Genomic DNA, 25,346 nt, shown 5'->3' with positions numbered 1-25,346 from the left:
TTTCATCTGTTGATTCATGTGGTCATTTAACAACCACGTCCAAGTGTCTATGTGTGCACTGTACATTTGTGTGGGGGATAGAGAGGAATATAAAGCATAGATGGACAACCTTGAGCAGGAGGTACAATAAATACACATGAAACTATTTTAAAAAGTGAGGACCAGGAGTTTAAAAAGTAGTTTGTTGTTGAGTATTTTTTATCTTATCTTAGTGGTAGTGCCACTCTCCTTTTTAGTGATACCTCAAATTTTGATGGAAAATAATTATAAAAACTTGAACAGGCTGAAGACAAAAGGAACATACATAGCTGTGTGTGGTTTTTTTTCATGAGATGCACATAATTTCATTATCCAAAGAAAGTTAATGACTGTATTCCTTTAAAGAGTTGTAGGACTGACCTCGGCTTTAGTGTGCTCTGTTCCAGGAGTCTCTCTTACAGGAGGCTGAGCGTGAATTCCAACAAAGCACTGAACGCATAGGGGAAGCATCGTTTGCTTCCAAACTTCTGCCAGTCTCCCTCATTTTCTTCCCTAAATGCATTCTGAGGAGATGTTTGCAGGGATTTACAGTGAGTATCAGGAAACGCATGTGGTCTGTCTGCATCCGATCATTTTGAAAGGAAGCTTTTAGAGTATGTACCTCTACTTGAGGATAATATCTCAATTTGGAAGTTCAAATCCACATGCTGAGAATTATTTGAAAAGTGACTTCCTCTTGTTCCTGACTTACTGCTTAAATTCATTTACATTTCTCCAGCTTTTTTGTTTTTGTTTGTTTGTTTGTCTTTAACAGCCTAATGGAAATAAAACTTATCAACCCACTTGCAAGTTGGTCGTTGCTGGATAATTAATTATTTATAAGCAGGGAACCAGTAAGTTTGGTGGTCTTCTTATATTGAAAATTTGTTTTAAATATTATTTTCCTCAGTTTCTCCTACTCAATAAAATGATACAAATTTCCACCAACTTTGTAAAGAACCACACACTTGATTTTTTAAATCACATTAAATATCCTTTAAAATGTGCCTGTAAAACAGAGCACATTGTTATTTACAGGCTGTGTACCCATATTTAGATCTCAAACCGTGTTCAAACTAGTATGACTGTTTCAAGTAACGATTCAGTGTGTGTGTGTGGAGGGGGGGGGCAGTGCACAGTGATAGTAGACTGATCAAATCAGTCTAATTAGTCTTAAAATTCAAACTGTTTACAGAAGAGGAGTGTATTGCTAACTCTCTTAAAAGAACAGGTTTCTAGTCAGTGTTCATGGTTGGGCTGAAAACCAAAAGACAGCAAAATATGAAATTGCCCCTGCACCTCATCTTTGGCATCCTTTAATGTCAGTGTCACTTGCTGTGATTTGTGCTTGGCCAGAGAAGGCACTGTCCTTTCCCCTCAGCACATCAGGCAAGCACTGACACTCTGGGCACACGATACAATGAAAGTACATCAGTAAGCCCATTTCCCCTTCATTTCTGCATCCTGAGCAGAAGAGATGGACTACTTAAAATTCAAGTGTCAGGAAAGTCCATTGTAAAAGGGAAATATTTTCAAGCGAATTCCGTTTGATCTTTTTTTTTTTTTTCCTTTAAATAAGGGGCTCCTTCTGCCTCTCTCCCTTCCTTTCCAGACCTTGGAAACCAATTAGTCTCAGCACAGAGGCCACAGACCAGGTTGAAATGGCTCCTTTTTAATTTTAGGGGATATAATTTCAGCCAGGACGTCTAGTCAGTTGCCATGTAGTATACAAAGCACAGGTTTCACTCTCGTGCACATACATTGGTGTTCCCTTCCGAGAATGCAGATTTTCTTTCTTTTTTTTTTTCTTTCTTTTTTCTTTTTTTTGAATCTGACTCCTAGAAAGGAATTAGATCTGGTCGCCGTCCAAATCCTTCGGCTCTGACAGTGGCATAACATCACAGGGCCACCTCATCTTTCAGACAGCCGTGCCAACCAAGTTTTCTAAAAAGCCGTCTGTCCCACCATTTCAGCGGCTTTTCCTATCCTTACCCCGCCCCCCTTTTGCATACAATTCCTAGTGTTTTGCTCCCCTTCCCCGCCAGGTTTCCAAAGTAGCAGAGAAAATTGGAGTAACTTCGATTTATTTTTTATTTTTTTGAAGAGCGTGTCTTTGGGAAAGGGAGAATGTGATTCAAAGGGGCGCGGGAGTGTGGGTGCGGAAACAATTAAAGCCTTTGCCTGACTTCACCTTCTTATCCTGAACCTGTCTTAATTCTTGAAGGTGAAAAAACACCAGCTGGGTTGGCCTTTTCTTTCTCAGGATCAACATTACAGAGCCAAAGTGGGGTGTGTGTGCGTCTGGCGCTATGAGAGGGTTTAGGAGAGGGAAGCCTTGATACCCCATAGGAAAGTCTCAGTTCAGCAGTGTGGAGGGACCCTCGGGTCGCCCCTCTTGTGAGATCTTAGTGCCCCAGTCGCTCCTCCTGCCCCTGCAGCGAGTTCTGCGCTTTGGAGCGGTGCCAGGACCTCTGACAGAGCCTGGCAGGTTCATGAGTGGGGGGCGGGGGCTTGGTGTTCTCTTTGCAGAAGACGACCATCTGGGGGGCTCCCTTATTTTCCTGGCGCTCAGTGGCCCGCCCCCATCTCCCCGACCCCTATCATTTTAACGCTGATCACACACGATGGTGAACTTGCAGCTCAGCTTCCTGCCGCCTGCTTGACCCAGGGAGCACCAGCAGCCTGCGGGCCTCGCCCTCCGCTCTCCCTCCTCTCCTGGAAACCCCGCGGCCTCGGGGCGCGGGTGGGGGGTTCGAGTGGGCCGGAACTAAGGCAGGGGAGTGCAGGGCGCGGGGTCCCGGCGGGGAGCTCACAGCAAGCGGCGCCTGGGCGGCCCTGCTTCCTGGAGCTGTGCTCCTTTGACCCCAGTGGCAGTCCCTGTCACTGCACCGCTCGCGCTCCCTTCGCTCGCCGCGCCCTCGCTGCCTCTCCTCGCCCCCTCGCTCCTTCTCTTCCCAGATCGAGGCTGCTCCGGTCCTCTCCACCTCCCCACGCAGCGACCCCGCGTCCCGCTCGCACCGCGCCCCTGTGCCGCCCTCCCAGGCCCTGGATCGGCGGCGGGGACCTCCGGGGTCGAAGGTTCTGGCCCGCCCGCGCCCCTCGCCCCTGCCGCCCCCAGCGCTGCTCCGAGCCGGCTCGGGTTGCTTGGCGATGGCTCGCCCGCACACCGGGCGCTGAAGGCATCCCGGGGACCCGGAGCGCAGCCCGGGAAAGGTAATCCGCCGGGGGAAGGGAGGCGGAGGGCGGGGGAGGGGGGAGGAGGCGGCCGGTGCCGGGCGCGAGAGGAAGGGAAAAAAAAAATGCACACACAAAGCGGAGCCCGGGTGAGAGGTGCCTTGTCAGAGGCGCGTGCGAGGGCGCGGGGGCTGCGGAGCGCGGCGGCCCCGCCGACCCTGAGGTTGGCCGACTGAACACTCGAGGACCCGGGGAGAGCAGATTTGTTTCCCCCGAACCCCTCAACAAGCGAGAGCGAATTTCTTTACGTTGCTGTCCTTCTTCCCACTCCCCATCTCGCCCCCTGTTCTCCCTTCCCCCCAGCCCTCGGCCACCGACCTCTCGGGGTCCCCACCTCCCTGCCCCCTCCTCCGCCGGGTTTCTCTGGAAGGTGGTGGCGGCAGGGGGAGGGGGTTGTCCGCGAAAGCCTGCGGCAAAGCCCCGGGGCAAGGGATGGGGGTGGGGCCCGGGAGTCCGAGATCTGTTTACTAGAAAGTCCCAGGGTCGTGCGCCGCAGCTGCCCCGGCCTAGGCCCGGGTGCATTGTGTTGGCCCGAGCCCGGTGCGCCCGCGGCGGCCCGGGGCCAGGTGCAGTGGCCGGACGGCTCCGTGCAGCTTTGTGCTCCGGCCGCCCGCGCGCGCAGCGCTCCAGCGCGGAGCTCTCCGCCAGCCCCCGCGCCCGGACCTTACTCTCCGGTCTCGGCGATCGCTGCCTGCCGAGCGAGAGGGCTGGGAGGCGGGGTACGGCAGCGTGGAAAAGTAACCGTAGCCGCCCAGTTTCTTTTCTACCTAAGCAGTAGTTGTGTGGATCTCCCCCTCTGCCCCCCAATCCTATTTACATTTACATGTGGCAAGATTCTCTTTAAAAATCTTTTGAATTTCGGGCTTTTGCGGCCTAGGAGGTGAAGGGAGCATTTTTTTTACCTAGAGGTTCGAGAGGGCATTGAAATCCCCCAGCAAGAAAAGAGCACGGAAAGATGAGCAGTGGGGTTGATTTATAGCGCACCCCCCAACACACCCGGAATTAAGAGTGAATGCGGGTCATGAAAAATGTGTAATTGATTTGTGATGGTAAAGACACTAACAGGTCAGGCTGGGAAAAAACACACAACTTTAACTGGAAAGGAAAGACTTCCAAAGAGGGGGCAAGGCGGTGGCCTCCACATTCTCCTCCAGCCCAATGGCTGGCTGGATCTCTTCCCTTCCCAACTGTTCCCGGGAGGCGCCTGGCAGCTCCGGGACTCAGAGCAAAGAGGCGGCTGCTTAGGGTGCGGACTCGGGCTCCGGTCTGTATGCTCGGAGATGCCAGTGCGCTTCGGAGGCTTCCGTCCCAGACCTGGGGTTAAGATGCCCCACCGAGGATGGCAGCGACGTCAGAGCCCGTTTTCTACAGCGGTCTTCAGTCGGTGTCCCGCTGGGAGAGAGGAAGGTGGGGGAAAATGCTTAACCGACCCTGGGGGAGAGAGTCTACTGTCCTTCGTGCTGCCTCCACCGCCGGCAGTGGCGGTGCCCAGCGGGTACTCAGCGTCTACGGAAAGAGGAGGGAGTTGTGGCCAGGACCAGGCAACGAGAGCTGTTGACAGAGCAGGGCATGTGTGTGTGTGTGTGTGTGTGTGTGTGTGTGCGCGCGCGCGCGCGTGCGTGCGTGTGTGTGTGTGTCTGTAGTAGCTGCAGCCCCCCACCCCATCTGCCCACCCTAGATTTAAAACAAACAAACCAATCCAAAGTAGAGAATTCTGCGTCCCCCCTCGCCCCACCATATATAGACCCCACGCTTTGTCAGAGGCTCAGGAGAAAAGTCGTGCCCTCCCTCTCCGAAAGAATGTGCCAGCTGGGTGTCAGCAGTGCTGGAGACAAGTTCAGGTGTAAGTGTGAAGGGAAGGGAGGGAGCTTAGTGGACAGAGGCACGTGGAACTTTTTTAGCATCTCCAGAAAAATAAAGAAGTGGTGCAGCCACGGTTTGGACAGCGTGTGGGCATCGCTCCCGCATGCGGAGATGAGTAACTGGAAATGGGCATAAAAGAGTAGGGGCGTGAGTTAAGGTTCTCGATCCGCGAGACAGAGGGAGGAGAGAATGAAATTTGGCGGGGTTGGATCAGGAGCGAACTCCAAAGTCCCTCCATCCAGTAAGTGAGGTGGCTATCTTCCTAACTCAAATGAGCACCATTATTTAAACAAGGAAAGCGAAATCCAGGGCTCATTTCTCCTGGGCTTGGTGTAGGCAGCGCGCGAGTACAGAAGTCAGAAATGGTTGCTTTGAAAGTTGAGGTAAATCGGACTTCTGGTGTCTAGGAGGTGGAGACAGTTATTTAAGTCTTCAGTGTTTAATCCCCTCCTTGCCAGCAGACTTTAAGAGGTTTTCCAAGTGGGTTCCTGGAAAAGAAAATTTCCAGTCCTGCAGCTTAAGGGACAGAAGTGACTGCTGTCTAGGAAATGCTCAATGTGCTCACGTGGTTTTTTTTTTTTTTTTTTTTTTTTTTTTTTTTTTTTAAACAGAAACTCTAACACCAGCGTGAATGCTTGGCAGTGACAGTCCTGTTTAGATTTTTCTTTAGGCATTTTGGCATCTTGTACTGGGTGCCTTTGTTTGTGGATAAAATGCATTGAAGTATAAAATTAAAAGAAGAAGGCTTCTCCCTTTAATTGTTGTGAGAAGAAGATGTAGTTGGGAGGGGGTGGTTATAGCCTGAATATTTGAAGCAGGGTGGTGCAGCATCTTCGTAGGTTAAGGTGGAGTCTTTCCATTTTTCAAGCTTTCCTCCATATCTCATTAAAGTGATGTGGTTTAGCTCATGGCTTTGTCACGGAGATCATTCCTCTATCCCTTGTCCTCCCAATCACACACACGCGGGTGCACCCACACACACACACACACACACCAGTCTTAAGATATGTTCATTTTGGTACATGGATGGAATTGAACATAGCATTTTAAAAAATAAGCCTTTTCTTGACTTGTCTGTAGAGGTGCTATGAAAGTTTTGAAGCTCTCTGCCTCGGTCTGACATTTCCTTCAAAGGACTCCAGATTAAAGAAGATAGACCCGGCAGGTGCACTGTTTCGATAAAACATTTGAAAGGGAACAAGGCAAAGATGAATTCAAATGAGGTGCTAGCCACCCATTTAGCCCTTCAGAATCACAGGGGTCTGGGCTTGCTAGTGGAGAGAGATAGTTTACCTTGCTGGGGCAGAGTAGCACAGAGGTAGGTTGGTGTTTCCTGACAGAAAATGAAAATCTATAGGGTGACTTCAGGATAGCCTGGACTACTTAGAAGTGGGAATCCGGCATCTAAGTTCTGCTTCTTTTTGGCTTCAATCGAGACGGCTTAAGAGGGTGTCCCTCTAGCCACTTCAAGGCACTGTAAATACTCAATATGACTATTTTATTTCTGGCCTACACTCTTTTAGTTTAATTAGTAAGTTTTCTTCCCAACATTTAAATTCTTTCTGGCAAGGGGTACAGAAACTTACTCTGAGGTCACATTGGTCTAGACATGAATTTGGTTTTCTGTTGCTTCTGAAATGTTCTGTATCTCACACAATAGACATTGATGGAAGGAAAATAAGAATCGCCAAGTAATTTTTATACCACTCCCTAATTTATGCAAACACTAAGTTCTTGTATTCTGAAAATGCCTATTTTCCCCCCTCTGCGCTTTGATGGCTAACATTCTTTTTAATGACAGTCATTTCTGTAACAGGAAGATGTCTTCATTTCTGTTTACTTTTCAGTACCACGCAATTACGCAGCTCCGTGCTTCAGTTGTGTCTCGGTACTTTGTGTCTCAAAAGAGAATTACAGCACTCAGAACAGGACTGCAATTTGAAGCAGGTGTTGTGTTTTACTGTTATGCAAAATAACAGTAAAATATAATTGTGTAGGAAATGAAGGAAACAGCTGCAAACTTAGTATGAAAACTGCTACATTATGATTCGTAAGCAGTTCTTTACAGATTATCTTACATGGGAGGAGCAGGGCAAGATTTGATTTAGCTAATCCTACTGGCCAGATTGTCTATCAACTAGTGCTCAAGGGAGTCATACCTCCCTGAAGGCAGGAAACAGCAGCAAGGGAACCCAAGGCAACATTGTGTTAAAAGAGTCAGAATCCCAGCCCTCTCTGGGCTATGGGAACAGAGGCCAGGTGGGTATAACCTAGCTTGCTTCACTGTTGTGTTCTTAGCCCAGTTAGCATATGGAGGGCTACAGGAGCCCTGGGTTGCAAAATAATAAAATAAATGGCCTATTATGACAGACTGTCTATCTGCTTTTGTTAGCTATTTTAAGGTGTTTCATGCTAAATTTCAATCTAATCTTATTATTCTATTTTTTTTTGAGATAACAGCTAAGATGTCTGGAGCTTAATGGTATACATGGCAAATGAATTCTGATACATTGTTTTGAGAAAAATGCAGGTTAGCCAAGGGTTAGTTAGCCAAGGAGTGTGTGGTGCCTCCTGCTTCTTCCAATTGCTCATCAATTGCAACAGCTTCCATGCAAGGGCTTGCGTCCCTCCATCTTCGATTATCTGCCATAAGAACAGACATTTTCATTTCTGTACTTCACATGGCAACCAATACATTGACACTTATAAAAAGAACGAGAATTGCTGGAAATTTCTTGGGGAAATGTGACCAGCTAGTAAGAATAACAGCACCAAGAATGAGGGCTCAGGCCGGGCGTGGTGGCGCACGCCTTTAATCCCAGCACTTGGGAGGCAGAGGCAGGCGGATTTCTGAGTTCGAGGCCAGCCTGGTCTACAAAGTGAGTGCCAGGACAGCCAGGGCTACACAGAGAAACCCTGTCTCGAAAAACCAAAAAAAAAAAAAAAAAAAAAAAGAATGAGGGCTCAGATGTGATGGCTGCCCTCCCTCAATGCTCCCTTAGGTGGGGAAGAGGGAAGTCATGGTTAGAAGTGACTGAGCAGTCATGTGCTCATCTGGCTTGCTGTTGAGTGACTAAGTATTGAAAGACAGAGCACCACGCTTACTTAGTAAGAAGTACTTGCTTTTCCGTTAAGTTCCTGGCCAGGGAGAAGTTTGTATGTAAACTAGGCACTGTGTATTAAGAATGTGCCTTCAAGACAAACTCATGTGGAACATATGCATCTTGTCCATTTTATAGTTATCCTCAGTTATGTGTTACAGACCCTTAAGCTTGTATTTGTTATGATGTCCTGTGGATCATCCAAGCATCAAGATTGCAAGAGATTGTATAATGTGATACCAATTTTGTAAGAACCAAATATTTCAATTAGCAGGGAGGGCTTGGAAGAGTCTTCAAGCACAAACCATTTATAGCTAGACACCATGGCAACTGTGGATTTGGTCCTTCTGCAATTCACGTTAAGTGCCATAATTATAATTAGAGAGGGATTCTTAGTTTGAACTCCATTGAGACGACTTACTAGCATCTAGTGATACCATATAGGGTGTGACGTCCACTCTGAGGGACATGCAGGAAAGAGTAGGCAACAGTTATGTCCACGAGGAAATAATATTAATTCAGATTTTTTTTCCTGAGCCAATTTCGTATATAGATTCCAAACTCAGTCTGTTTTAGAATCGTCTTACTCATTGTTCTTTTTTTTTTTTTAATTTATATACACACATACACATATGTATGGTTTTTTTTTTTTTTCTTCTAGAACTCACAGTGGTATTGATGAGTAGACCCTTGGATTCAGAGGTTGGCTGAAACACATCATGCCCGCTTCCAGCTTTTGCTCCGGAGAGTTGTGAATTGCTCATGCCTGTAGGGAGGAAGGATGGCACATGGGATTCCTTCTCAAGGCAAAGTTACCATAACGGTGGATGAGTATAGCTCAAACCCCACCCAGGCATTCACACACTACAACATCAACCAGAGCAGATTCCAGCCGCCACATGTACATATGTAAGTATTCCTCATGTACATATGTAAGTATTCCTCATGAATGTCCAAAAGAAAAGAAAAATAGCAGTCAAGAAAAGAAAAAACAAACTGAAAGCAAACTCTCCCTTCCACCTTCTGCTAGGGAGGAGTGGAAGTCAGTGATTTCCAAAACAGATGGGTATCTGCAGTTTCGCAGACAGGCCAGGAGATACCCTTTGCTTGCACAGTTTTAACAGCACAGCCGATCACCAAAGGACATTAGGTCTTCAGAGTCTCTGATGGATTATGATAAGCTGCCCACGTTTCGTAGCTAAGAAGGGAGCGTTCAGGTGTTTTCCTAATGCCACACTATGAATTTTGGCAGTGAAACCTCACTCTTAGTTCAGTTTGCTTCACCAGGTACTGTTCACTTCCATGATGAAACATTTCTATAAAATTTCTCCAACAGTTTCTTCCACCCTTGGTTCCACTAAGGCTTCATATTCAGCTTCAGAAATAGGCTTCATTGGAACTAATTGTCCAGCTACTGCTGAATCCATTGTCTCGCCTGTTGGGAAACACGGCTGCATTATGAAGACTTGAACAATTCGGGGAACAAAGGGTTAAGGGAGAGTGGAACAGTGGGTCTCGGGAATTTTACTTTTCTTTCACTCCCTGACACTATGGAGTACATATCGGGCCTTAAGCTATTTAAGGAAAATAAATGTATAGGAGCAACTCAGAAGCAAGGACACTGGAGCACACATACACCAACTTTTGTTTGGTCCTCTGCAGCAGAAGTGCCAGGCTGTCGATGGAAGGGGACAGAAGGTCACTGTGTCTCTTGTTTATTCAAGGCCTGGTGCCCATTATTTAAGAGCCCCCTTCCACTGTCTAATACGAGTCTTTCATGGCAGGACTGAATCTCTTTGAATACTATTGTGTAGTCAAGAGCGAAAGGTGGTTAGGATTTTGTTGGCTGATTTCACTCCTGGCAAAACTGAACTCTGGGCACACACAAGTCACAGGTTCTTTCTTCCAGTAATTGTTCTATGTGGGCATTTTTAGAAAACAGTAACCCCCACCACCTAAACATACATACACACACACACACACACACACACACACACACACACCCTTTTCAATTCAGAAACCTTAACCAAATGGATTGGTGTTTTCTTTGATTGTTTGGCTATTAGTGTAAATAGCAGGGTGGTGTTTTATAAATGAGTTATGGGAAGCCACTTAAAGTAACTATGATGAGGTTTGTGCAAAGTGGGAAAATCAAAACAGTAGGCTTGAGGGGAAGAAAAACTAAAACCAACCACCACCACCACCACCACCACCACCACCATCACCACCACCATCACCACCACAAAAATATCAACAAAAAAACAAAAACAAAAAGAACAAAAACATCTTTGCAAATGGTTGGTTTCTAAGATCTTCTTGCTGGCTGTATGAGAATCTGCTCGTGATTGTGAGGGACTGCTGACAGAGAGTTAGACAGAGGTCTGTAGGTGATGTGTTTGCTCTTGGTTGAGATGGAAGTTTTACTGCACAATAAACATGTATTTGTCTTAAGTAGTCCTCTTTTTGTTTCCTTTTATTCCCCTTTCTTCAAATGTGTTAGAGAATTTGTTATGGCGTAGTCGAGGACCCCTTTGACTTGCTTTGGGAGGCTGATATTTGTACTAAAGAATCTCAAAGAACTCCGTGGATCCTGTTTCGTGTGAGGCAGAGTGAATGCTGCTCTGTCCAGATTCTTTGGGAAATGAGTGGAAGGCTCAGCCATTGCTCAGCTCCGTAGACATCCTCTCATTTGCTCTTGACCACAGGAGTCCACTGGTGAACTGTGAATGACTTCCACAGATAGCTTTTAAATCAACTTAGAGCTGATCTTAGATCTCTCTCTCTCTCTCTCTCTCTCTCTCTCTCTCTCTCTCTCTCTCTGTGTGTGTGTGTGTGTGTGTGTCTGTCTGTCTGTCTCTATATATGTATCTCTGTCTCTCTGTTTCTCAGGAGGGGGACAAAACCCCAAAACTCCCAAGAACAACAACAAAAAAAGAGGTTTGTCATGGCAATCTAGACAGCTGTGGAGCCTGTCACTGGACTCCAGTCTGGAAACACAGGGCTCCTCCCCAGTGGCTTCAGTGTGACCTTTCCTTTTCATCACCCTTGGCTTCTTCTCACCTGAAAGCACCTTGGGCCCTCCGGTCTCTGCCTTTGAGTTAGCTGTTTCTTGCAGTGGTGACACCTTTCTGCTCTGTTTAGCGTTTGTTAGTTTAGTTTCCTGCACTCACAGGAAGCCTCTTGTCCTCTGTCTTGTTACTTCTTTCCCAATATGGGACAGTTGCATCTGTTCCATATGACACCCTAGATACTTGTCTTTTATTTCTAAGACCTCTATTATTATTTGTCTGTTTTCCATCTATTATTATCTTTTGCTCTCTGTGTCTAGCATCAATCATTCATTTTTACTTTCCTATCATCTACCTACCCAACTATCATCTATTATATTTTATCTACTTATTTTTATTATTTAATTAATTTTTAAATTTATTATTAATCGATATATACTCATACATCTACATATTTATATAAAATTGTAATTATTTTATTATGTTTATTCATCAATAGCTTTTTTTTTTTTTTTTTTTTGGTTTTTCGAGACAGGGTTTCTCTGTGTAGCCCTGGCTGTCCTGGCACTCACTTTGTAGACCAGGCTGGCCTTGAACTCAGAAATCCGCCTGCCTCTGCCTTCCGAGTGCTGGGATTAAAGGCGTGCGCCACCACGCCCGGCTCAATAGCTATTTCTTATTTTATCTGTTTACCATATGTTAGTATTTTCTATCTATATTATTTTTCTTTCTATATTAACTATTACTACTTTTCTGTCAATCATCTATCTCCATCTGTCTGTCTTCTGTCTAACTGTCTGCCTGAGGTACTGACTGATTCAAACTCTTTAATTATGTATTGATAGGAGAAACCGGGGTTATTTTGGGAGTGTGACGGTCTCTCCATACGTCATCCTTTACCTGTTCAGCTAAGGGCCTGTTGTTGCTTTGCACGTTGATGGCCTAGCTCATGACAGCCCTGGTAGGTTGTAGGCACTTGGGCATCTTCCTTGACTGCAATCATGTTCTATTTTGGGTGCATGAAAAAAAAATGACCCTTTGTCTAAATAGACACAGGAAGTGACTGGAAAGTATTGAGGAGATATTGAACCTAAAATTTCTCCTGATTTTTGGAAAAATTCCAACATGTCGTGGCAGAGTTTGGCTCACTCCTAGAGCACTCTTGCCTTTCCTACTTGAAGCCTTCACATATTTGCTTAGCTCTGGGTCCTTCAACTACTCCCTTTCCTTTTCCACTCTCATCTGAGGTCTGTGGAGACCCCTGGCAGATACCAGTGCCCTTGGTATTCCTTCGTATGGCCCAGTGTTAGCAGCAGGCATTGTCTCACCTTAATAAGGGATTTTCATTTCCCACTTAATGTGGTTAGCCTCAGCTCAACTTTGTGACTAGCTCCTGTCTAGATCTCCCTTCTGATCAACTTCCCTTCCCCAGACATCAGCTTATTCAGAGGCAAATAATTGCACCAAATGACTGGTATTGTTTTCAACTGTGACTTATGAAGACTGAAATTAAAATAAGCTTTTTTGCAAGGTGTCACTGTGAGGGACAAAAATCAGCACGAGGCAGCCACCATCATTATGAAGCGTCCCTCCTTTAGAACTGGGTTCTCACCCCGTTTAAAGAGGTTTGGGTTTAGTCTGTATCTATAAACTCTAACAAGATTGCTACCAGACTTTCTAAGAACCATCGCTTTGAATTTCCTTCTGACGTAGGGTTTTCTTTTTTATTTTTTTTAAAAAGTAATCCTATCTGACTTTAGAAAAGAAAATCAAAGCACAGCTGGAGTTAGTAGACCAAAATGTAGCCTAGAATATGAGTCCTTTCTTTCTCCCTCACTCTTGATTATTCTGATAGACGGATGGCTGAAATTTAACAATGAGTAGGTCTTCATCTGCCCCAAGCCCTTCATCTTCCTTGAACAGAAGTTCAGACAGTTATTTAGTATTTTTAATGATGATTAGAGAAGGCATTCAAAGGACCATTTTAGGTCTGAAAGTGCCATAAAGACTTTGTGTGTTTTTAATGATGGGAGGCCTAATTGCGCACCCTATAACTGTGTTGATAAGGTGTCCAGCTCTAATGGTGTTAACGCTGGAAATTTGACTTTGTGAGAAGCCCTTCTCTTCCTTGCAAGTCAGGATGGCTGGTCACACTACTGAGCTGAATTTATCTTCTGTTTTGTTTTGTTTTGTTTTGTTTTGTTTTGAGGGTTGCCTATAGGAATTTCGAATTCAACTCTTGTCTCCGATTTTGGCACTTTCCCTTGTCCATACCTTAAGTTACTGTGGCCCCAGGATCTTTTTCCCTCCCTGGCTTTTTACAAGACTTTTAGAAAGTGTCATCACGTAGAGGTGGCTGTCACCAATGGAATCTCATTTCCCCTTTTCATCTGTAAGATAAGGTTGGTAAATGTTGTGAAATTAAAGAGAGATTCTGAGCAGTACTCACTGTATATTCAGTGCTAACTATTACCGTGAGTGAGTGTCTCACTGATCCCAGGTTTCTTATTTCAAAACCTCCATTATTTGTTGGTGTCTTCTGCAAGGCGCTACTCGAGGGCACTGTGGAAGTTTTTTCCTGGTGGAATTTGGGGTAGAATCAGCAGGTGGTTTCGTGTCTGTCATGATCATGAACAGCCAGGAAGGTCTCTATACCTTCAGTTACACCATGAAAGTAGCAATCCCAAATGGGTAGAAATCCTATACACATGGCTGTTCAGTGAAGACCACAAAGGTCTTGGGTCCTGTCTGACTTCTGTGCTCCTGACAGTGTCTCTGGTTCCCCTACTCTGTGTTTAAAACAATCAAGTGTTTAGCAGAATTGTCACAGGCTTTTTCAGCAGAAGAAGGAAATGACAGCTGAGAATGTGTAATTGGGCTTGTCGGAAAAATTTGGGGTCTCAATCTTATCATCTATGAAGTGGGCTTAACACCATAATGCTTGTTAAGCCTAAATGAACCTTTCATTACCCGTCTCTGTGGTTACCACCAGCACCCTTCAGATCATACAGAACCAAAAGGCAGTGCTTGATACACAGATATGATAGCAACTGTGCCTCTGTGTACTGATGGCGGCCACAGGGCTAAGATGCTTCTGAACTGCTTGGCTCTATAAGACACGACAGGTCCAATGTTGTTCTGTGGCACTGTTGCCTTGGGTGGCATTTATCTGTGCTGTTTGGGCACTGAAAAATCGGAAAGTAATCTTGTGAGTAAGCCTGAATAAGCTTGCATCTCATGACAGATTCATGCAGTTTCTATAGGTGTTCCATTTGATCTGAGGTTTTCTTTCTTCCCTGTTGGAGAATGTGGTAGGAAAGGCCTTCATTTCAGGATTGGGTTAGGTATGCACCGTTCAGGAAGGAAAGCAAGTGAGGGGTGACTGTGACGTGCCCGTCACGAGCACCCGTATGAAGACTTGGCTGTTGTGCATGGCCCTCTTTCAGGGTTGTGGAGCCTATGGGATGTGGGGCCTTGTGGAAGCAAGTTCATCACCGGAGGATGGGCCTTGAGATTTCTCGCTCAGTCCAGTTTGAACTTTTCTTTGCTTCCTGATCCCCAAACAAAGGGTGGATCCTACAATCAAGCCTTCCCCATCAGAGTTGAATGAATCTCATCAAACAGAACAAATCTTGACTCTTCAGAGAGTCTAGTATTTGGTTGCGAGAACAAAAAAAGTAGCTAATATGATTATATAAAAATGATACTTGCTTATGAATCTGTACATAAGAGGGCAGGAAGGACAAACACCGGTTTTACTGATGATCCCTTAGTTAACCACTTGGTGTCATTTGTTGAGTGGTGACCTTTATGTTTTATATGCTTCTTGATAGTGGAATTAATTTTGTAAGAGCATATGGTACTTTTCTGCTAATTTTTCAAAAGAATGATAAGTCATCTCTAAGCCACACAAGGAAAAAACTTGCTACTCTCCTTATCTTCTCCCTTTTTTGGGTCTCAGCTTCCTGGGGTGACACTCTCCTCTAGTTTATAGTGCAGTCAAGGAGTAAACCAAAAGCTGTTCAGCTTGCTCCTGTATGAGAGGATGAAAATGAGGCCAGTCATACTGTCTCCTTGCTGGTCCTATCGACAAACAGATGTTTAAAATGTTATTTTATTTGTGTGTGTGTGTGTGTGTGTGTGTGTGTGTGTGTGTGTGTGCGTGGTGGGTGTGCATGCACGTGTTCTCGTACACCAAGGTACATGTGTGTGTGAGGTCAGAGGATAACTTCTGAGAGATCGTGTTCTTTCACTACCTCATTAAGACAAGGTCTCTCTTGTTCCATTCAATACTCTAGGCTTCATGGCCCATGAGCTTCTGAGAAATTTTCCTGTCTGTTGGGCTTACACATCCTGCTTGGTTCTGTGGGTTCTGTGGGTTGGGCTGCTGTTGTTAGGTTTTGGTGACAAGGCAGACATTGCCTCCCCCTCAGTGAGCCATCTCACTCACTCAGTGAGGAGAAATTTCAAGAAGTGTCTTAAGCCCCGTTTTGAGAAGGCAGCAGAGAGTACAGCATCAATCAGCAGCTGGCTGTCATACACACAGGCAGTGTTTCAGGGAACTTGGGTCCAGGTCCTACTGGGGTCACTAACTCTGAGATCTTCAGGGAGCAAACGCTCTTTGATCTCTGATCTGCTCACTAGCTACCAGGCTACGTGGCCTGGAACATCCTCTTTTTTTTTCCCCTAGAATTTCTGTTTCTTACTTCAGATCTCCCCACCCCCCTTGGCTCTATTTGAAATTAAGAACATAAATCCCACCTTGTTAGTGAATTTCTGTGGGGAAAGAATATGAGTGGGACGTTGTGGAGATGCTGTGTGGGAAAAGAGACGTGATCCTGAACTCTCACACAGGGGAGAAGTAGTACCAGTGAACAAATTAACGCCTGGGCTTCAGTAAACTCTCTAATAAGGGCAGATATTTGTTTTTTACTGCTGGACTAGACTGTGTTAACAGTGTAAAAATCTCAACATACCCTTCTCTCAGAAAAGCACATTCTCTTTCTTAGTACAGATTTATCATTGGCCTGCATGTTAGCATGACCATAATTTACAAAAGTATTTTCAGTCTGAAGTTTGCCTTGTAGATACTGAATGGACCTTTTTTAGTTTACACTCACACAAAAAAAGAGTGGCTCTCTCTCTCTCTCTCTCTTAAACATAAGTTGTTTTTCTATACACACCCTCAGGGTGTCATCTTGTGATCTCTGACAGTTGGACGGCTTTTTTGAGCTAACTTCCCCCCTGTTTTGCAGATCTCTTTATTTGCGTCCAAGCAATAAAGGGACAAAACACCCAAAGCAAGGGTTTCTTCTTTAGAACCTCCAGTGTAAGATTGTATAACAGGGCGGAATGCTTTGCCTTTCTTTGGCTACTGGGCTATCAAAGAGGGAATATAATTAAAACAAATAAAAACAGATCATATCTGAGGTTAGGTCTGGATTGTTTTATTTGTGTGTGTGTGTCTGAGATGGGGGAGAGAGAGGAGGGGAGCAGACAGGCAGGCAGGCAGGCAGGCAGGCAGAGAGCATAAGCCAGAAAGAACTGTGGTTCCTCCTCAGGACAGTGTCTGCCTCCTTTGACACAGGCCACTTATTGACCTGTTGTTCACCAGTTAGCTTACCTGATTGGCTAGTGAGCACTGCGAATCCTATAGTCTCCGCCTCCCCAGTGCTGGGATTACAAGCATGAATCCCATGCCTGTCATTTTTACCTGGACTCTAGGGATTGTGCTTATGAGGCAATTCTTTGTCTCTGAACCATCTCCTAAGCCCTGACTTTGTTAGTCTGGCTTTGTTTTGTGATAGGCTTGCCTTGTATCTCTGACTGACTGATAGACAGGTCCTGATACCTGGACGCCCACAGGACAGCCCCTTCATGATAGACAGTCTCTCTCTCCCTCTCTCTCTCCCTCTCCCTCTCTCTCTCTCTCTCTCTCTCTCTCTCTCTCTCTCTCTCTCTCTCTCTCTCTCTCTCTCTCTCCTGCTTTACATTCAGGCTTTCTTTCATCTTCTTTGGCTGAGATCCTGTGATAGAATGTCAGGATGAAGTAAATATATAGAAGATGAATTCAGCTTCAATTCTGAGATTTTTGGAACTTATGAAGGTGAGATTTTTAAGATGTTAAGGCAGAGCTAGTACTGCCCAACCTACCATATCTTAATACACTGTGGGGCAGGCGGGCCATTATGAACGGAAAGGGGCAAAGTTTACTGCACTCTGGAGGGTCTGTGTGTGTGAGCATGTTTCCTCCCGTCTCAGGGGTTCCTCAGCTCCCTTGTTCCTATGCTGTTTTACCTTTGTGACTTTCATAGCATCCTGGTACAGCTAGGCTATACCATAGCAGTATAGACACTCAGCAGACCACTGTGTCAGTCTTGTCTGTCTCTCTTGCTGAATGTAAAAAGAGCACGTTCAGTCTGTGTCGGTGTGGCATCACTGCCTGGAGAAAATGGTTGGATTTGTGAGCCCTTGCAGTATTTGGGTTCACATGTTTTTATTGTTTGGCTTTGGAGTTTTAACCCCTTCAGTTTCTGTCTTTGACAGTGAAGAGATGAGACAAACATGCATATAAGAACATGCATTTTTGCAGTGTTTTCAGTTTTTCCTTTCTTAGTGTGAATCAGAAATACGAACTAGTCTAGTTTATGTTTAATGTTTTGTCCTATTTAGTGTTACATGCTTTAGAAAAGGAAAATGACGACTAAGACAGACAAGATGGTTCAGAGAAGAAGGGTGCTTGTGGCCAAATTTGATAACTTGAGCTTGAAACCCAGCACACCCGTGTTGAGAGGAGAGAGCTGATTCCTTAAGTTGTCCTCTGATTTCCATAAGCCCTTTGTGGCCTGGATACACCCAACCCCATCCCATCCCACCTCCATTAAGGAAATTAATAAAATGTAAAAAAAAATGTATTAAAAATGGAGAAGCAAGTTAGCATGCACATTCAAGAAAGTAAAGGACAGAGTTGTAGTGTTGAGCTTAGAAATCTCAGCAAGGGCAAGTGTTATCAATGTTCCTGGCATGGCTTCCTTAAAAGAGAGCAGGACTCTAGTTCATAACATGGACTCTGGTCAAACCCATTTATTTCTTATTAGGACAGTGTCTGAAACTTTCCAGCCAAAAGACTTGGTAATTCTCGGATGGATGGCACAGATGCCTAGTCCCATCTTGCTGTGGGCTATTTTGTCAGGGACACTGGTTGGCTTAGAGAATGCTTTCCTCTTACTTGGTTTTAGGGATCTGTAGCACTGTCCAAGGATTCGAACCTTTTCCATGCTGTGCACATAGTTTTAAAATGTGTTTTGAACAAAGACATAAAGCTGAAATCAAGAAAAATTAGCTTCACTAGCTAAGCAGCCTTAGCACACTTTTGGAATTCCCTGAAAGACAGTGCCTTTGGCTGTAAACAAGGGCATTTTGCAATTCTGAATAAGTCTTTAAGCTTTGAAAATAAAAAAAAAATCCCCATTTTGTTTCAGTTGGATTTGCTCTAACATTTAGAGATAATATGAATCTATCAAACCATATTGTGTGTGTGTGTGTGTGTGTGTGTGTTCATGTGTGATTAGGAGTGTAAGTGAACATCTTCATTTATGTACAGACTCCAAGTCATCTCTACCTTCTTCCTTCCTCTCTCTCCTCTCTCTCTCTCTCTCTCTCTCTCTCTCTCTCTCTCTCTCTCTCTCTCTCTCTCTCTCTCTTTCTTTCGACAAAATTTCTCCCTGTAGCTGGAGTCTACTGATTGGCTACCGGCTGGCCATTGAATTCCCCAGGATCTGCTCCTTGCCTCAGTGTTAGAGTTACAAACATGCTGCTGTGTCCAGCTTTTACTGTGGCTCAGAGCTCGGATCCACATGCTTGAAAGGCAGCAAACACTTTATCTACTAGGCCGTCTTCCTACCCTGTATTTTATTTTATAATTACAAAACTTCCCATTTCACTTAACCACATTGTATTTAACACATCCTACCTTTAAAACTTACTCAAGTGTTTGTATATAGGCCCTGCTTGGACCAGTGCTACTTGTGATGTTTAAATATTTGTGTTTCTTCAAGATTTGTAGAGTGAAATTCTAACCTCCAAAGCATAACATTAAGGGATGGAACCCTTGGAAGGTGATTTTTGTTGCTGAGGATAGAATTCCTAAAATTGGCATCTAGGAGAGACCCTTGCTCTTCCATCATATGAGGTTATAGATGACCGTCTCTGAGGAAGTGTCCCTTCACTTCAGACACACAGTCTGCCTTGACCGTTGTAGAACATAACAAATGTATTCAAAGGTCAGAGCTCTTCTTGTCTAGTGTGATGTCCTGGCCTTGACTTTCATACTAGGAGAGGGTCAGCATCCATGAACTCTTTGGTCAGCAAGGGGATGAGGGAAAACAGTGCCTGGGCTTTCTTGAGTTCAGGACTCAACATACCAGTGAGCCTACAAATGGCTGGGGCAGCAATTTTCAGCAATTTTCAAAGTGTTGATCTATAAGATGGAATGACTTTTTAAAGGCCATTTCAGATCATTCAAAACTTAACGTTTAGATTTCATGTTCTTTTTTGTAAGTCCATTTGACATGTGGTGAGCTATGAACTGGCTTTTGAGAAACATGAGAAGATGTGATGCTGTGGTGTCCCACATTCACCATCTGTTAGGACCCAGGAGATGTAGCATCTGCTGGGCCCCAGCTCTGACTCCTGCAGGTTAAGTAGTTCTCACATTGTACTTAACCTTACATTCTGAGCTTGGCTGGTGGCACTGAAACCCATCCTGAGCTAACAAACCCAGAAAAGGGAAGAATAGGGAAAGAGATTGCATACAGGCGAGGGTTCCTTATCAATCTTAATTCCTAATTCTTCTGTACACAAATTGTAGTCTGCCTTCCCATCCTGAGATATCCTATTCTGTGCTGAGATAGGAAGGCATGGATGTTTTGCTCTGTCCATGCCACATAGAGAACCATGTTCCCCCTGAACTCCAACAGCTCCCCTGAGAATCCAGAAGAGAAACAATAACCCTTGTGGTCTGCTCCCCACCCCTGGCCCTCATTCCATCCCCCCTCCATCCCATCCCACTTCATTCCACCCCAACCCACCCCCTACCCTATCTCCCACTCCATCCTCACCCCACCCCACCCCATCCCCTACCCTACCCACCACTCCATCCCCCCTCCACCCCTCCACCACCCCATCCTACTTCACTCCACCTCATTCCCCATCCCCCCATCCCCTCCCCCTCATTCCCCTTGGCCCTAGACGATTGGTCATGGATGGCTCCTCTCCCCATCTCCACCCCACCAGGATGTTAATGGCCATGGCACGCTTCACTGTTTATCTTGGAATTTGATACCATCATCTTGGCAACCAGACTGGGGGACCTTTATTGCTTGGATTGTTTGTCATTTGCTGTTAATTATCTGTTTCCATAAATTCTTCACTTTGAGAAAAAAGAGAATGTTTTGAAATATTTCCTCCAACATGTAAGCAGGGCTTCATTTTCTGTGGACAAAAGAGAAAGAGCAGAGCTCTCTGGTAACTCAGAGCAATCAAGTGCCCCGGTTTTTTCCCTACAGGCTCAGCTAGACTCTGCTAATTCAACCAGGATTTGTGCTGAAAGAGCCTTTGGGAGGGTGGGGTGGGGCAAAACTAAAAAGAACAATTTAACTCTACTCAAGAGCTTTGCTTCGCTTCCAAGCTTTTTATGCTAGAACTCTGCTTTGTGTGTGCTGGGGTCACTTCCCTTCAGCTGGTCCCCGTTTCTGAAGGTTAAAGCTGAACAGCTCAGGGTGAGAGGGGCTTCTTCTGCCTACCTGCCTTTATGAGGTGTTTATTTTGTCAAGTGTGGAATGAAAATGAGTTTTCTGGCCATTAGTACACATTAGTCCTGAGCTCACGCTGCACAGGGAGGGCTTGCCACGTTATAAACACACAGCGCCCTTTTCTGAGGTGTGGAACCCCAGGCTGCTGGAGCCGTGCTGGACTCTTTATCTTACTATAAAGGGTGAAGCAGTGGGGATGGGGAGAGGTGAGCTTGAGCGCCTGTGCTTTAAACTTCAGGGTTCAGGGATGGTGTGATCGTTGCAAAGGAGAAATATGGGCACAGCTAAAAGTATTTGTAAAAATGGAAACGTTGTCGAAGTTATTAGGACAAAGTATAGACAGACTTTCCCCTACCCCTTCTTGTCCCCTGTCCATGTCTTCACTATGCTTACTGCCTGTACTGAAGACGCATCTTTATGGACAAGGTCTTTTACAAATTGTTAAGAGACAGAGAGATGGAGAGAGCATCTGTATTTTTGGGCACAGCCCACTGTCTCTCTGTCTCTGTCTCTGTCTCTGTCTCTCTCTGTGTCTACATCTGTGGTGTGTGTGGAGGTCTGAGAACAACTTGTGGGAGTCATTTCCATCCCACTATGGATCCTGGGGGATTGAGTTCGGGTCATTAGGCTTGGTAGGAAGTGCCTATGGAGTCATCAAAGCCTGCTGGTTAGGATCTTAGCATCCTTGCCTACCTCTCTACCCCCAAATAACTAGTAGCAGGAAGAACAGAATGAGTAGGACCACTTTGACCAAGCCTGAGGACCTGAGTTTGATCTCACAACACCTACCTGTGTGCATGCATACATGCATATGTGTGTATTCATACACACACCTATACCCACAAAATGTAGTTAATTTTTCTTTTTAAGTAATGCTGAGCAAGTGTGGTGACATGTGTCTTTAACCCCAGCTCTCAGCAGGTAAAGGCAGGCGGATCTCTTGAGTTCAGGGCCAGCCAGGGCTACACAGTAAGACCCTGCATTTAAAAGAAACCTAGCATTGGGAGGTAGAGACAAATGGATCCTCAGAGGTAGCTCTCTGGCCAGATAGCCTGGCTGAATTCAGGTTCAGCTCAGTGAAAGGCCCCATTTCAATGCAGTGAGCAGGCCTGCACCTGTGTGCTCATGATCACTAATCCATTCCTATTTATGTTTATGTAATACACATGCACACTCACGCACTATATATAGCAATACTTATGAAAAGTATAGTATATATACCCTTTTAAAAGGCATAGAATTTATTTTAAAAGTTATTTTTATTATGTATTAAATATGTATTATTATTTCTTAAATGCTGAGGTTCCATTGTAGTATATGTGTAACATGTATGCCGTTACCATTATTAGCAATGCTATTCTGATGGCTTCTGTAGTACCAGCACTTCAGTCTCAGCAGCCTCAGAGGCAATAGTTCCTCTCTGCCATCGCTGTGGCTTTCTTCCTGCTCTTATGTTTGATGTGTTGGGGCATATTTAGGGTTGTAGTGTCTCAAAGAGATCCTGAACTAGGATAGAGGAAGAGAGTCTTGGTGACAGGACCCAGACACAGTTAACATCATCTTTGCTTGTGCAGCACCTTGCTGGGGGTGGGGTGGGGTTGGGGCAGGGGATGGAAGGATGTGACGCTCACTGTGTGCCTGTCACTGGATCTGTGAAACTCCTAGGGCAAAGATGCTCTCCCCAAACTCCTAAGCAAACAAGATCAAGTCTTGTCCCTCATGTCAAGCAGCATCTCTAAGGATTTTACTTTCGTTATCCTTTTACATGCTGTAAGTGAATTGTTAAAAAGTATCACATATGAAAAACTTTAGGATTGCCTAAGCATTCAATATAATAGTAAACTTAACAACTGCTTATTAGAATAGGAGATTGGGGGAATAGTGGGAATTGGGGAACAAACACCTTCTGATTGCTCTGGGGGAGGCTGGGAAAAGGATTTAACACTTCAGATTTTTGAGAAGCCATTAAAACTCTGCCGGGATCAGATTACTTGACTGCACATCTGAAACACGAGACTCTCGCCCTAAACCATGCAATTGAGTTAAGCTCAGAATCCAAGGCCTCCCTGTAAGCCTGGCCTCTGGGTGAGCCACATTCTTGATCACAAAATTATTTCCTTTGAGAAGAGCAAGAGTACAGAGAGGTTTTCATGGCCAATTTAGTCTGTATGTTGGTGCCAGCCAGACATTTGGCAACAGTTACTGCCAGCTTTGGTGAGATGTCCACCGACATTTTCCAAGGTCTTCAAAGCTGTCTGGAGTCAGTGCTGACATTGAAGGAACACTGCATTGGAATTCCTAGACAATCGTCCTGCATTTCTAGTTTTTTTAAGTGAAGAAGTATGATGGGTGCCCGAGATCCTCTGCCCTCAGTTCCAAGGCTTTGAGGGACCTTGGGGTATGGCTACCACTTTTTTTTTTATCACCTTTGGGTTTTTTTTTTTTTTGGAGATCGGGGTGCTGGTGATGTTATAGGTTCTCACGGAGCCCAGGCTGACCTTGCAGTAGCTATGCAGCCAAGGATGAGATTAGATGTCCGATCCTCCTTCCCTCTTCTTCCCTACTATGTGGGATAAATCCTGGGCCTCCATGCCTTGTTTCCATGGTATTGAGGGTCAAACCCAGGGCTTCATCTATGCTAAACAAGAGGTCTGCCTACTGAACTACACAGCCAACTTCTTTTGTCTCCTTGCTTGAACTCAGAATGCTGACGAGTGAGCCCTCACCCCCACAGTATTTTTTTCTCTTTAAAGATTTATTTTTATTATGTGCAGATGTCTGAATGATACACAGGGGTGTATCAGATCCCTTGGAGCTGGAGTTATAGGAAGTTATGAGCTGTCTGACGTGGGTTCTTCCATCCAAGCTTGAATTCTCTGGAAAAAGAGTAGGAAACACACGTTCTCTTAATCACTGGACCAGCTTTCTAGTCCCCAAAGTATATTTCCAATCATGAAATGTCCGTGTCCCACTAGGCTCTAACACTGACGACAGCAACTCTGTGACATTCATCTTTGCCTTTTGATATTTGTATACCATGTTGTGGTCTTAGCTGGGACTAGGCAGTCTTTGGATACCTGTTGAGTGGAGTTGGGTTTTTAGGGATTCAAAGGACACTGGTATGCGCTTCTCCCAGAAGTCAGTGTCACCTTGTAATATCTCTTCACTTGGAGACTTGACAGTGTACTTGGCTATAAAAGACAATGTAGGTCATTCTCTCCTGCGGTTTTTATGATATAGCTGAAAGATAGGCAGTATTTGTGGAGATCCTACACTAAAGGTACAATCTATTCTGCCTCCAGTTGACTCTGATGTCATCAATTTATTTCTAACAGGAAAAGAATATTGGAGATTCCTTTTAACCAGGCCAGTGGTTCTCAACTAATGCTGTGACTCTTTAATACAGTTTCACATGTTTTGGTGACCCCAACCATACAATTGTCTCGCTGCCGCTTCAAAGATAATCTTGCTACTGTTGTGAATCATAATGTAAATATCAGGTTGAGAACCACTGAACTAGACTCTAAAGATTTGAGATTCCTATGTTGTTTTGTAACTTTAAAGGTGCGGACTTAGAAAGCACATTGTGTGAACCCAGTTACTGCTCATGTATTGATCCTGTTAGAAGCCAGTGACTGTGGGCTGAAGGTTCCAAGTGTAAGATTAACTTAGATCTGTTTCAGCCCACTTACTAGGAATCTGAGTAACAAGTCCCCACTATACCCACTACGTAGAGTATGCTTGCAATGAAGACTGAGCAAGACAATGAGCTAACTGTCATAACAGGAGTCATGAGTTTTGTGTAAGGCAAACCACTTTTATTCTGTGATTTTTAACAGCTTCTTTGTAGTTTTTGAAATAGTACACTCATTCTTTATCTTAAAACTTTCTCTTGGTAACTTAGTAAACAACGTAGTGTTTACTATCGGTTTCAGTGTCCAATTTCCATGTGTATATGCAGGTATACTTTGTTCTTCTATAGGACTCTAACCACCTTACCCTTGCCTTGATGGCTCCTGTCTACATTCTTAAAGATCTCATAGGTGGGTGTGGCGGTGCACACCTTTGATCCCAGCATTGAGGAGACAGGTGGGTCTCTGTGAGTTCAAGGTTAGCCTGGTCCACAAAGTGAGAAAATCAAAACCAAACAACAACAAAAGCTCTTACATAGCCTTTTGACAGTCTGGGCTTTGGGTTAAATATGGATAAAACTCTGATTACAGCTTTGAGGTTACAGAAACACATAAAGCATTTTTAAAATGGACTTACAGGGAAACCAAATAAAAGTCAGACTAAGACTGTGGTAGAAT

General features: G+C 44.8%; 1 protein-coding gene across 3 annotated transcripts in view; it reads left to right on the top strand.

Annotated features, from left to right (window-relative positions):
- Window positions 1–2,875: 2,875 nt before the first annotated feature.
- Window positions 2,876–25,346, top strand: part of Mpped2 (metallophosphoesterase domain containing 2) — a 174,430-nt gene continuing 151,959 nt past the window's right edge. The window contains exons 1-2 of one of the 3 annotated variants that reach the window (XM_021156097.3): window positions 2,876–3,231; window positions 8,878–9,125. In XM_021156097.3, coding sequence (XP_021011756.1) covers window positions 8,998–9,125 — 128 coding nt within the window. In that variant the 5' untranslated portion in view covers window positions 2,876–3,231; window positions 8,878–8,997. Of the gene's footprint in view, window positions 3,232–8,877; window positions 9,126–25,346 lie in introns of those variants that run through there. The other 2 variants (XM_029474224.2, XM_085834593.1) reach the window with 2 other exon arrangements.

This window comes from Mus caroli, unplaced genomic scaffold (genome assembly GCF_978045245.1).
Source record: "Mus caroli unplaced genomic scaffold, Mus_caroli_1 scaffold_2, whole genome shotgun sequence".
NCBI classification, from domain to species: domain Eukaryota; kingdom Metazoa; phylum Chordata; class Mammalia; order Rodentia; family Muridae; genus Mus; species Mus caroli.
The sequence above is the reverse complement of the archived record's forward strand: the minus strand, read 5'-3'. Positions and strand labels throughout refer to the sequence as shown.